General features: G+C 46.7%; 3 protein-coding genes across 3 annotated transcripts; 2 read left to right on the top strand and 1 right to left on the bottom strand.

Moving 5' to 3' along the window:
* Positions 1–1,058: 1,058 nt before the first annotated feature.
* GDE1 (Glycerophosphocholine phosphodiesterase) lies at positions 1,059–4,687 on the top strand (the record flags this gene model as incomplete). Its single annotated transcript, XM_031150305.1, has 4 exons — positions 1,059–1,075; positions 1,141–1,259; positions 1,317–4,480; positions 4,529–4,687. The coding sequence occupies 4 exons, from the start codon at positions 1,059–1,061 to the stop codon at positions 4,685–4,687; spliced, it is 3,459 nt and encodes a 1,152-aa protein (XP_031004952.1).
* Positions 4,688–7,239: 2,552 nt separating this feature from the next.
* VPS24 (Vacuolar protein-sorting-associated protein) lies at positions 7,240–7,985 on the bottom strand (the record flags this gene model as incomplete). The annotated part of the gene is made up of 2 exons (XM_031150304.1): positions 7,240–7,878; positions 7,938–7,985. 2 exons carry the CDS (start codon positions 7,983–7,985, stop codon positions 7,240–7,242), a joined length of 687 nt encoding a protein of 228 aa, XP_031004947.1.
* A 674-nt stretch (positions 7,986–8,659) lies between these two features.
* Positions 8,660–9,520, top strand: wos2 (the record flags this gene model as incomplete). Its single annotated transcript, XM_031150303.1, has 3 exons — positions 8,660–8,678; positions 8,857–9,231; positions 9,288–9,520. 3 exons carry the CDS (start codon positions 8,660–8,662, stop codon positions 9,518–9,520), a joined length of 627 nt encoding a protein of 208 aa, XP_031004948.1.
* Between the last annotated feature and the right edge of the window lie 2,126 nt (positions 9,521–11,646).

Raw genomic sequence — 11,646 nt, 5'->3', positions numbered from 1 at the left:
ATGTGCTACACTGCTACCCTTGAAGACTACTTCGTACAGTATTGATTTTTCGGAGACCCCCCTACATGATGTCACATGTGTTCCCGGCGTTTGTCAGAATTTGCTACTGATGCTGAGATTGAAGAATAAGTTAACCGCAGGTTTCTTAATACTCCCTGTTTTTCCAGTTGAAATACCTATTTGGTTCTATTCCGCAATATCAGATGATTTCGGGGGTACAAAACCGAGACGTTCCTGCATTTCCAAGAGACTCTTACTCTGTACCTGCTGATCGGGTATACCGGTGTGAACAGCGGTGTGGCTACTAACAAGGGATAGAAATAGAGTACATGACTGCACTACATTATTATTCACCACCGAGTTGCACAAAAGTTGGCAAGTATAAGACCCAGCAGAAAACCCGCAGAAACGAAAAATAATTAATTTTCACTAAACGAATCCATTAATTCATTTACTTACTGTACATCCCTGGGGATTTACATTGGAGTTGCCCTTATTGCAAGCGGGTAACAAAGAAGCGGAACCCGCCCGGCATGTACCTAGGTACGGAGTTAGCTGCAAAATTTAACAGTAGTAGCGTGCACGAATAGCAGCTTCATTCATCAACACGCCTCGATACCTCTCGACATTCACACTTCTCAGCACACACACCTCTTCCATCGAGTCTATCCTGCTCTACCTAATTGCTACCCATCGCCCACCATTTCTACCTTGTTCCATCACATTCAAGACTGCCCTGAACCTCTTGCCTCCATCCCGAGGCCCGTCTTCCCGCCTCTAAGAAGAAGGGACCCAAAGAAGAACCTGTAATACAGATTGGAATCCGGACTGAATGGCTACTAATTCGGGCGCACTTTTATTTGACCAGCGAAGCTCAGTTTCGATACCTCCTCGGTAACCCGAGCTGCCTTTTATTCTCATCCTTTACACTTTCATCTCCAACGTAGTATCCTCGCCGTCAATTGCGACGCTTACTGCTACAACCCAACGAAGCCGTGCAAGGAGAGATATTCTACACCAAGAAAAGTCCAAGAGACTTCTCGAGAGAATTAGCAACCATGAAGTTCGGACGCAAGTAAGTCTGCCAATACCTTAACTTTCATAAATCCTGTTTTGAACCCATCGCCAACTCTCTCACAGTTTACCCCGCAATCAGATACCGGAGTGGTCAGCGTCATACATCAACTACAAAGGTTTGAAGAAGCTTATCAAGGCGGCCTCTGAAACCGCCAAAACAGGCAAAGATGTCGACTTAGCCGGTACGTGCCAACTTTCACCAGCAGGTTTCTTTTCCACTCGCTAATGTCACTTTCTAGAATTCTTCTTCTCCCTCGACCGCAACCTCGATACCGTCGATGGATTTTACAACAAGAAATTCGCCGATGCTTCGAGACGATTGAAATTACTCCAGGAAAGATATGCTTTTCCAGAGCAAGGCCTGGAGACATTGGACCGCAATGAGGTTGACGAACTCATGGGTGCTCTGTTGGAACTGCGGGGTCAACTAAGAAATCTCCAAAGCTTTGGAGAGTTGAACAGAAGGGGTTTTGTGAAAATCACCAAGAAGCTTGACAAGAAGGTGCCCTCAGTGTGCACTCAACAACGATACCTCTCTTCCAAAGTCGACCCGAAGCCTTTCGCCACCAACGCTGCTCTTTTAAAAGCCTTGAAGACTGCAAATGAGTGGATGGAAACTGTAGGCGAGACGAAAGTGCGCGATGAAAACTTATCTGTCCGTTCAGCACATACCCTCAAGCGAGTATCCTCGAGGTCTATTGTCAACCTACCCAATGGTCTTCTGGATAAGGTTGATGGAGCAATCAGAAGTGATGATGTTCCAACTTTGAAAGAGACCCTCGCCCAGGCCAACTTGGATTCCGACGATGCAGGAATGCAGAAAGTATTGGTCAACCTATTGCAGAGTGCTATTGCCTGTAAGTCGAAGAAGTGCATTCGTTTCTTTTTGAAAGACATCAAGTCTTTGGAAGAAGCAGATGATATCAATCGCCGAAATTGTCTACATCGCTTGGTTGTGTCTATTGGACGTGCCAAGTCCGGCCCCAAGGAGAACTTTTCAATCATACCCGAGCCGGATCACATGAAGTTTTTAACTCCAGCAGTCACCCCTCCTCTTGGCCCAGCTATGAGTAAACTCAAGGAGTCCAGCTTGTTAAGCATCAATGACGATTCGGTCATGCTTCTTGCATACGTCCTCGACTCCCTCCAGCCTCATCAACGGGCATCGTTGGTAAGCAAGGATACGTACGGCCGCTTTCCTTTACATTATGCTGCTCAATTCGGCTTCGTTGTCATCTGCGAATTGGTTATGAAGTACATGCAAGACTGGGGCCAATTCAATGTTGAGCATGGCATTGATGCCCCTGAATGGCAAGATAACGAAGGCCTTGCGCCGTTGCATCTCAGCGTGATTGGAGGACATCCCCTGACTACAAAGGCTCTTTTGAAAGCCGAGAACTGGCAGGGCTCGAACGTCCGCAAGGCAGCTATGAGGAGAGACATTTCTAAATCAAGCGCTGTGCTCGCCCTGGCTACGAAATCCAATCTCACACAAATTGTCAAGCTTCTGGTTGACGCAGGGGTCGATATAAACTGGCAAGACGAGCTTGGTGAAACTGCTTTGCATATCGCTGCCCGTTTTGGACATGAAGAGTGCGCAAGGATCTTGCTTGAAGGGGGCGATCAGAAAATCAACATTGAGCTTGCTGAAAAGACTTTCTCTTGGACGCCTCTTCACGTTGCCTGTGTTGATGGTCATCTCTCGATAGTGGAGCTACTTATTATAGCGGGTGCCGACCTCAGGAAACTCGACGCCTCTGGCTGGACTGCTCAAGAGCACGCTGCCTTGAGAGGTCATATGGATATTGCAGATATACTCAATGAAGCTACGGATGTTTCGAGCAGTGATTCAGAGGATTCTTCAAGTACGACGGCATCATCTCCTCCAAAACCAACATCGTTGGAAGCACTCCGTTCTGCCCAGAGCTCCCAGAGCAACATCATCCGAACTACGGAACCCGTCAAGACCTTTGGTCATCGATATCTCACAAATGAAAGCATTGTTCTCGTCAGCTTGGGCTCAATGGATATGAGAAAAGACACTCCTGCGGTGAAACTTGACCAAATTCCAATTGCAGAAGCTCATTCGACCCAACTGGATACAGCATTGTCTGTTGTCGTTACTGCGAGCGGCGCCCAGGGCGAGCCCACAACTATTGATCTGCCAGTTCAGGACAATATCTCTACAGAGCCTATCGTCTTTTCTACTCTAGATGCATCAAAGGTCAAATTATATTTCGACATCATCCCAACGTATACAGGGAGTGAAGACAACAAGGTCGGACGGGGCGTCGCGATTCTATCAAGCGTTAAACAGGCAATCGGCTTGAAGCGTATGAACCTTCAAGGCGATGTCAGTGTTCCCATCATGGGTACCAATCTTGAGGTTATCGGATGCGTCAATTTCAATTTCCTCGTCATTACACCATTCTCTCATCCGAATATGGGAATCACTGCGAAACATACTTACTGGAAAGAGTTGTCCTCCACAATGGTCATAGGGCATAGGGGCCTGGGAAAGAATGTGTCAACGAACAGATCTCTCCAACTTGGGGAGAATACTTTGCAATCTTTCATTGCAGCCGCAAACCTGGGCGCTAACTATGTTGAATTCGATGTCCAGCTTACGAAGGACCATGTACCTGTCATCTACCACGACTTCCTTGTCAGCGAGACGGGCATCGATGCACCAGTCCATACTATGACACTTGAGCAATTCCTACACGTCAATGACCCTACCCCTCGTGCATCAAGGCCACCATCACCACTAAAGGAAAGCCCAAACTTTCGCGTTGTTCGTGGTATGGACCGCTCGCGATCACTCTCTCTTGGCCACGAGGTACCCGATTTCGAGATGGCGGACAGAATGAAACACACTCGGGATTTCAAGAAAAAGGGGTACAAAGCAAATTCTCGTGGTAATTTCATTCAAGCACCTTTTACGACGCTTGAAGAGATGTTCGTCAAACTTGATCAAAACGTCGGATTCAACATTGAGCTGAAGTATCCAATGTTACACGAGTCGGAAGAGCAAGAGATGGATGCTTATGCTGTCGAGTTGAATAGCTTCGTGGACACTATCTTGGCTAAAGTTTATGATTTTAGCAAGAAGCGCAAGATCATCTTTAGCAGTTTCAACCCAGACATCTGTCTGCTACTAAGCTTCAAGCAACCCAGTATCCCGATTCTGTTTTTGACAGACGCTGGCATAAGCAAAGTTGGCGATATCCGAGCTAGTAGTCTGCAAGAAGCCATCCGCTTTGCAAGCCGCTGGAATCTTCTGGGCATAGTGAGCGCTGCTGAACCACTGTGCAACAGCCCGAGATTAGTGAGAGTTGTGAAGGAGAATGGGTTGGTTTGTGTCAGCTACGGGGCGCTGAATAATGATGCCGAGAAAGTCAACGTTTGTTCCCTCTAACCCCTTGTGGTTCATGATCCTGACTTTGAGAAGCAACAAGTTAAAGAAGGCATCGATGCCGTTATCGTCGACAGTGTTCTAAAAATACGACAGGGTCTCACCAAAAACACAAAGTCGAACCAGACGACTGAGTTGCCTGTGCAACCTAAGGTGGTGTTGATGAGCGGCGTTAATGGAATTGGTGGGTCTTGAGGATGGGGATCTTGCATAGATATTTTGCATTTGCATTGTTTCATGATGGGTCATTAAAGAGGCGAACTTTGATGGGAGCCTAGGAGGGAGAAACATTTCGTTGCATATTCGAAGTCAAGTCCCATACAGGAGTATGGGCGAAATTTTACTTGGTCTGCTTTTTCCTGTCGCCCCTCATTCCTGCCTATCAGTGATAGCAGATTAGGAGTAGTTCAGTCATCTAGCTACTTGGTTCTGGGGTCTGCAGTCTCTTGCTTTGTGTGACGAAGTCACTCACCTAATGGCAGATGGATATAGGCCCCTTGTCCGATTTAGAACCCCATATTTATGGTCAGATACTAATGGGTGTGAATGTGGCGAGTAGGAAAGTACTAATCTAGTAGCCCTCCCACGGTAGCCCTCCTAACGATTGCATTTTAGCCAACGAGAAATGAGACAGTGATTCGAGATACTGCTCAGGTCAACGATCCCGATATCAAACGTAGCCGATACTCTTCATGCCCTGCCGTACCCCAATGTATGGATATATCCCAAGGGAAGCTCTGAGTGTAGCTGGGTATCCTACATCTCCTGAATGTGTACCGGGGTTTGCTTTCCTTTCAGTAACCCTACATTCATACAGAGTTAAAGTGGGTCGAATGGGCCAAGAGGGACACACTATTTTGTATTGCGCAGCGGGTATTACCATGACCGGCTTAGCAGGTAGGCTTGTTTTGCTTTGCTTATTCATTTTCATTTTCATTCAACAAATCAATATTTGGGAATCTGTACCACCCTTATATCCAGACACCTCCTTGGTTAGCAGCCAAATTACATTATCCTGTACTTTCGCGGTCCCTCTCCGCGAAAGGAAATCCTTGGATTGCATCGCGCGGAGTCGTTTTGATGGTCTCTCACTACTCGTGCGATTTTCAATCGTCTTGTCTTGCGGCAAAGAAAACAGTAACGCCGGCTGGAAAGGTTTCATGCGGATATGGGGGTTTTTCTATTTGTCGGACTTGCGTGCTATGGAATACACGGGCTAGCAACTTGGATGGATATAGTTGTACGAAGCGAGGCAAGTTTGAATAGTAGTGATACATGGGTGGCATGAAAGGGTTTTCAGGAGCTACCTTACTTTTCATAGGTTGTTGTTATTTACTCGACTAGTGCTAGCTAGCCCGTCACGATTGGCATCGGAACGAAGACTAAAAACGGCACCTACCTATAACTAGATTTCAATAATAGAGTGATAATGTGTTTTCGGATTTGTTTATGATGATGTTTGGTGTATTTATTCTTCGAAACTTGAGGATTTTTTCAAGATCACGTGGGAATACTGGATCTAGGGAAAGGACGTGAAATGCAAAGGGGTTTGTTGCATTTCAATGGATTTTTTGATTGGCGGGCCCCGGCCATGAACAAACCGCCTCGTGGAGAAAGTGTGGCACAAGACACGATTTTATAATATGCTAGATAGAGTAGGACATTCAAAATCCATGGTCCTTAAAGTCGAATCTCCGTAGAAATAAAGAATATTCGGAGAAGAAACTGGACTATAAGTTGTTTTCTCTACTAAGTTGTATTTCAATACAATACTCTACTTCAAAAATTCGAGAAACTCAAAACCATCAACTGAAAACCACGTCCTGCCTTATCTTCCCAGCGAGCGAATGGCATCTCTTCTCCAAGGCCGATTCGAAACGCTCCTTGACTGCCAGTTGTCGAAAGAGCAGTACCTAGGTACCAAGGAGTTCTCGTCGAATTCCGCAAACTTGTTTGCTATGATGTATGTCACGTGTGTGAGATGAGGGGCCTGCGGACTACTTGTATTCGGCTCACGAACACCAATTCTAAACATTATATCTTCTTTTCTAGCTTAATCTGCAGTCTTCTTGACGCTGTAGAGGAGAGGGGAGGGGGAACGGCTTTCTGCGTACTTTGGCTCGTATTGAGTATTGAGCAAGGGTGACTGATATTCCCAAGAGAAGTTGCCAGGTAGCGAAGGACGCTTTTATGCAAATACTTCTCGCTATAACGGAAGAACAATGCGCGGGAGAGGAATGCAGATTTAAAGAACATAGATTCCTTTTCTCGGTTGAAAGCCAAGGCATGGTTTATTTCGATAATGCACTAATACTCAACTAGAGCCTCGATACTAATAGAAAACCACCTGCAGATGGATTTCACGCGAAAATGGAAAATCAGCATGACTGTTGCGCATTGGGTAAGCTGGACTGACTAAAGCTTCAGCCTCTTGAGAAAGTCCATATGCAGGTTTCTCCTTGTGGCGTTGGAATGAATTGGGTAAACAAGAGAAGCGATAAAGATTGCACAAGCAACGCAACGTTGGGGAAAATGATGGCTTTTGGCAGTAAGACGTATACCACGAACAAAGACACAGAACACCATACCAATGTGAAACTCCTCGAGGTCCAATTCGCGACTCTCAGAATATGTATTTGTACGCTCATTGTAGCATAATCGTAATGCTCCCATGACCCACGCGAAATTCAAAGTGACAACCCGGATCCAAACTCCATGCAAAAAAGGACCGCTTTATAAATGAGATCTTAACTCTTTAAAGCCTCCAACCGGCCGCGCATCTGGTCCAGCATGGCTTCCGCATCTTCTTCATCTTCTTCTTCCGCCACTGGCTGCTCCTGTACAGGCGCTGGAGTACTCGGAGTCACACCAACCTTACCCATACGATCTTGTAGAATCTCGCCCAGCACCTTATCGACCTCAGTCTCAGCCTCTTCCTCCTCGTCTTCCAACTCATCAGGAAGCGAATCCCCCACCATCTCCTCGATGATACCTGCCTTTACTAACTCCTGACTTAATTCCCTCATTGTGCCCATTAATTCCGGTAGCCGTACGAGACTATTCACGTCCTTCATAATGCCCACGCTGGACCGGATACTGCCCTCGATCTTGCGCACCGCAAACGCCTCCGTGACCTGCATCGATACGCTGTTAAGCTGCGCTTTCGACGTGACAAGCCTTGTGGATTGTTTGCGTATCCGTATGAGCTCTCTGGCGAAGATGCGTGTTTCTTGTGCGGCCTGCTTGGCTTGTGAGGGGTTTCGTTGCGCTCGGCGGTTGGCTTGGATGATGCTGGTTCGGGCCTTGTTCTCGACGACTTTCAGCTGCGCAATATCGCGATCGAGCTTCCGTGTGTTCTGGCGGATGAGCTGGTTGCATTTCCTGACCTGGGGGGGGGGGGATATCAGTTGATATTGCGGGGCTGTGGAGGGGGTTAACTGCGGACCTGGACCTGGGGATCAGGCTTGAAGAAGACGGCTCTGATAGACTCCATATTGACTGCTGGAGATGTGGGTTCGGGGTCGCAGAGACAATGCTCTGCCTCGAGTTGTCGTCCTCAAAGCTCTTCCCTTGAATATCTGGAAGTGGTACAGTACAGTAGGAGTGTCGTCAGTTTATGGCTGAATCATTGTCCGTTGCCTTGTTGGGTTCAAGGTTGTCGTAAAGTTACCTGTCTGTCATTCAGCCAATCAAATGGCTCTAAAAAGACCCCTTTTGCCTAGGTAGGTGTAGGTACGACGGCCTCAACGTGGGGCAATAGAGACACACTGAAGTCCAATAATAGAACTCGGATTTGACTCTTGATTGGGATTGTATACTCGTAGGTAGTAAATATTATATCATCAGAGATACTCTATCATGAAGATATATTCCTATTCAAGTTAGTTTGTGCATTTTAAACAACGCAAGCGCTTTGCTACTACCTACAGGGGCTAATGATTGCTACTGCGACCCTTCCCTTCGCCGCAATTCTTCACAATTCGATCGGCTCTCCATGTCCAGCCTTACGCACCACGCACCCGTTTCTTCTTCAACCTTCTTGATCCTCTCTCACCAACAAATTCTTTTCCCCAAACCACCAACCACTTCCCCACATCGCAACTTCAACTGAATTGCTGTTTCTTCCTGCATTGTCTACATTTTTGACACTCTTCCACCGAATTAATCATGGCTGCGACTCCTGAAGGTAAGCAAGCAAACAAGCACCAGACACAGAGCTTTGATCACCCTGCAATAAGAGCTACTCCGGCTTTTGTCCACCAACCCCTCCCCTGTCTAAGATACTCCAGATCCCCAAGACAACATTGTCCAGCATCTGCCACATTGAGCATTATTTATACAAACACAGCTAACATGTTGCTCAGTCCTTTGGGCTCAACGATCCAGCGCGACCGATGCCGCGAAGAACTACATCTACCTGACCATCTCCGTACCCGATGTCCAGGCATCCAAGCTCAAGCTTGACCTGAAACCAACCTCCCTCTCCTTCTCCGGCCACTCGGACTCCCTCAAGAGAGACTATCAACTCGAGCTTGACTTCTATGCCGAGATTGACCCAACGGAGAGCAAGATCAACCCCACGGGCAAGAACATCGAGATGGTCCTGCGAAAGAAGGAGCTGAAGGAGGAGTTCTGGCCAAGACTGTTGAAGGACGCAAAGAAGGTGCACTTCCTGAAGACCGACTTCGACAAGTGGGTTGACGAGGATGAGCAAGACGAGGCTCCCGAGGAAGACCTAGGTATTTTAACTCGCATATCCTAGCGCATTTGACAGCAAGGCTAACATTTTTGACAGCAGGTAACATGGGCGGAATGGGTGGCATGCCAGGTATGGGAGACATGAGCTCGATGATGGGCGGAGGAGCAGGAGGTGACTTTGGCGGCATCGACTTCTCCAAGCTCGGAGGAGGTGCGGGCGGCGACGCAGAGGGTGAAGAAGAGGATGACGATGACGATGAGGATATGCCAGAGCTGGAGGAAGACGAGGAGGCCGGAAAGGCCAGCTCCAAGATCGAGGAGGTCAACTAGAGCGTGTTTTAGAGGCTCGCGGTCGGCTCCCTTCACACTTTGCCTTTATTTCAGGCGTCTCAGATCTCGGGTTGGTCAGTTAAACATGGCATGCATGTATGTCTCTTGAACTCGTCAATTTGGTAGTTCGCTATCGCCATAAAATTGATGTGAAATAATAGGATTAGCAGGCAAAAACATCATAAAAGCAATGGTTTTCTCGTATTGTATTGAATTTGATTTGAAGATAGTTGACTTTTGTATTTTGTACCAGGCTAATTCCTCATGTCACTGTTCAGCTTGCTTTGCACTTGATGTTCTATTTTGGTCATGCACTCATATATTGTTACCCTCATCCATATTGAGCAACACTCCTCTTCGATTACGTCTGATACATCAATACCCACAAGTTTCCGCATGCAACTGTTCACATCCAGCCTCTAAGCTTATAAGTATGAAGCGTACATCATGTTACAACAAAACCAACATAGACATCAGCAGTACTCGTCTATTCTCTTTCTTATCATCACAACTCCACTTCCACCTCCAAACCCCATACACATAACTTAAGCAATGTCTAAACCCAGCAAAACCTAGTTTCATCCATCCATTCAATTTCTCCTTGTGCTCCTTCCATAACCATTAATCACACCTCTCAGGAAGCAAACAACACGTAGCTCAAAATAAAACTCTTGTTAGTCTATATCTTCTTGTCTGTCCTCCTAACAAGCATTGAGATCAGAGTCAAGATTTGTTTGCAATGGCAGAGCAACATACCACAAGCATTGACTCATACATCCTGCTTTTGTGAATGTATGTTCACTCCACAATCCTATTTCTTGATCCCAGAAATTGCTTCTGGATAGTGCGTCAACTATCTACAAGAGTTCCCAACAGCGCTGATTCCCAATAAACCACCTGTGTTTAACTACCTGGTAACTTACAACCACACTACACTCTACTACACTCTACTACACCAAATTATGCCACCTAAACCAGACCCCAAGAAAAAGGAAAAGGCAAAACCCGACGCCTCAAAGATAGTAGCTACACACTCAGCCCCCGTCGCCGTCCCGAATAACTCGCCGCCACCAAGGCCAAAGCCAAAACCACTCCCGGTAAGTACTCCTCCCCTTCTTCTTCATGTGATATACCACCACATGTGAACTTCACATCAACCGTATACGTACGTATATTAACATTTCTTTTCTCCCCCCTTAGAACTTTGAAGGCGGACCGGACATGACAGCCAAATACCCCAAGGCCCTCTGCTGTTTCTGCGGCAGGCGGTTGGAGCTAGACATGTGCGAGCATCATGATCCGGTGCATCAACGTTGCACCAAGTGCTATGCGTTGGATAATAGTGGTCGGGAGTCTTTTGAAGCTGGGTTTAAGAAAAAGCAAGGGTGGGAGATTTAGGTTGGGGGCGTATGTGAATGAATGCCAGGCAGGGCGCCAGGGGTAGGGTTAGGCAAGGCAAGGCAAGACAAGCAGCACTGTGTTTTTATGGGATATCTTCGGTCAGCTAGTATTAAGACTGGCTGGGCTTTAGGATATGATAGCATTGGTTTGCTTTATCCTGAAATTGATACTTCCATTTCACCTTGTTGCTTGTGGACAGGGAAAGAAAACAAAAAAACACTTTGATACATTTCAATTCCTAGAATACTGTGAATATCCGGGAAGGAGCTAGAAGTATTTGAACATCTCTACTCTTGGTTCGTAAGTAACCAGGGATTTCGATTTATCCTCACACGATATGGTTGTTTATCACTCATGTGACTAGCCTCCGCATTGCTAAATATACCCCTGAAGCAAAGCTTGAGACGAGTTCATTGTTGCGCATAGTTGCTTTTGTTAAGCTAAGGTTCTCCTAGTGCGTACCTTGGGGGTAGGTATCGGGAGGGTAAAGAAGTACTTTGTTTTCTGGTAGATGTTGAGGTAAGAGTCCGTCAGCGATGATTCGCGGGGGTGTGGATCGGGCCACGTATATACTGGAAGGAGCTGGCTAGGAATACTTGAATACTTTCTTCCAAAATCTCACCACACCCAACAGCTCAATAGACTTCTCGCGATGTAGTGTGAAGGTATCCCTAGCTGCTTTTTGTAGCTAGAAGCCAATGCGTCCCAATCTCAATCGCCAGAAC

This window comes from Lachnellula hyalina (assembly GCF_007821495.1).
Source record: "Lachnellula hyalina strain CBS 185.66 chromosome Unknown contig00076, whole genome shotgun sequence".
Lineage (NCBI taxonomy): Eukaryota > Fungi > Ascomycota > Leotiomycetes > Helotiales > Lachnaceae > Lachnellula > Lachnellula hyalina.
This window is presented reverse-complemented; position numbering and strand designations above follow the sequence as displayed.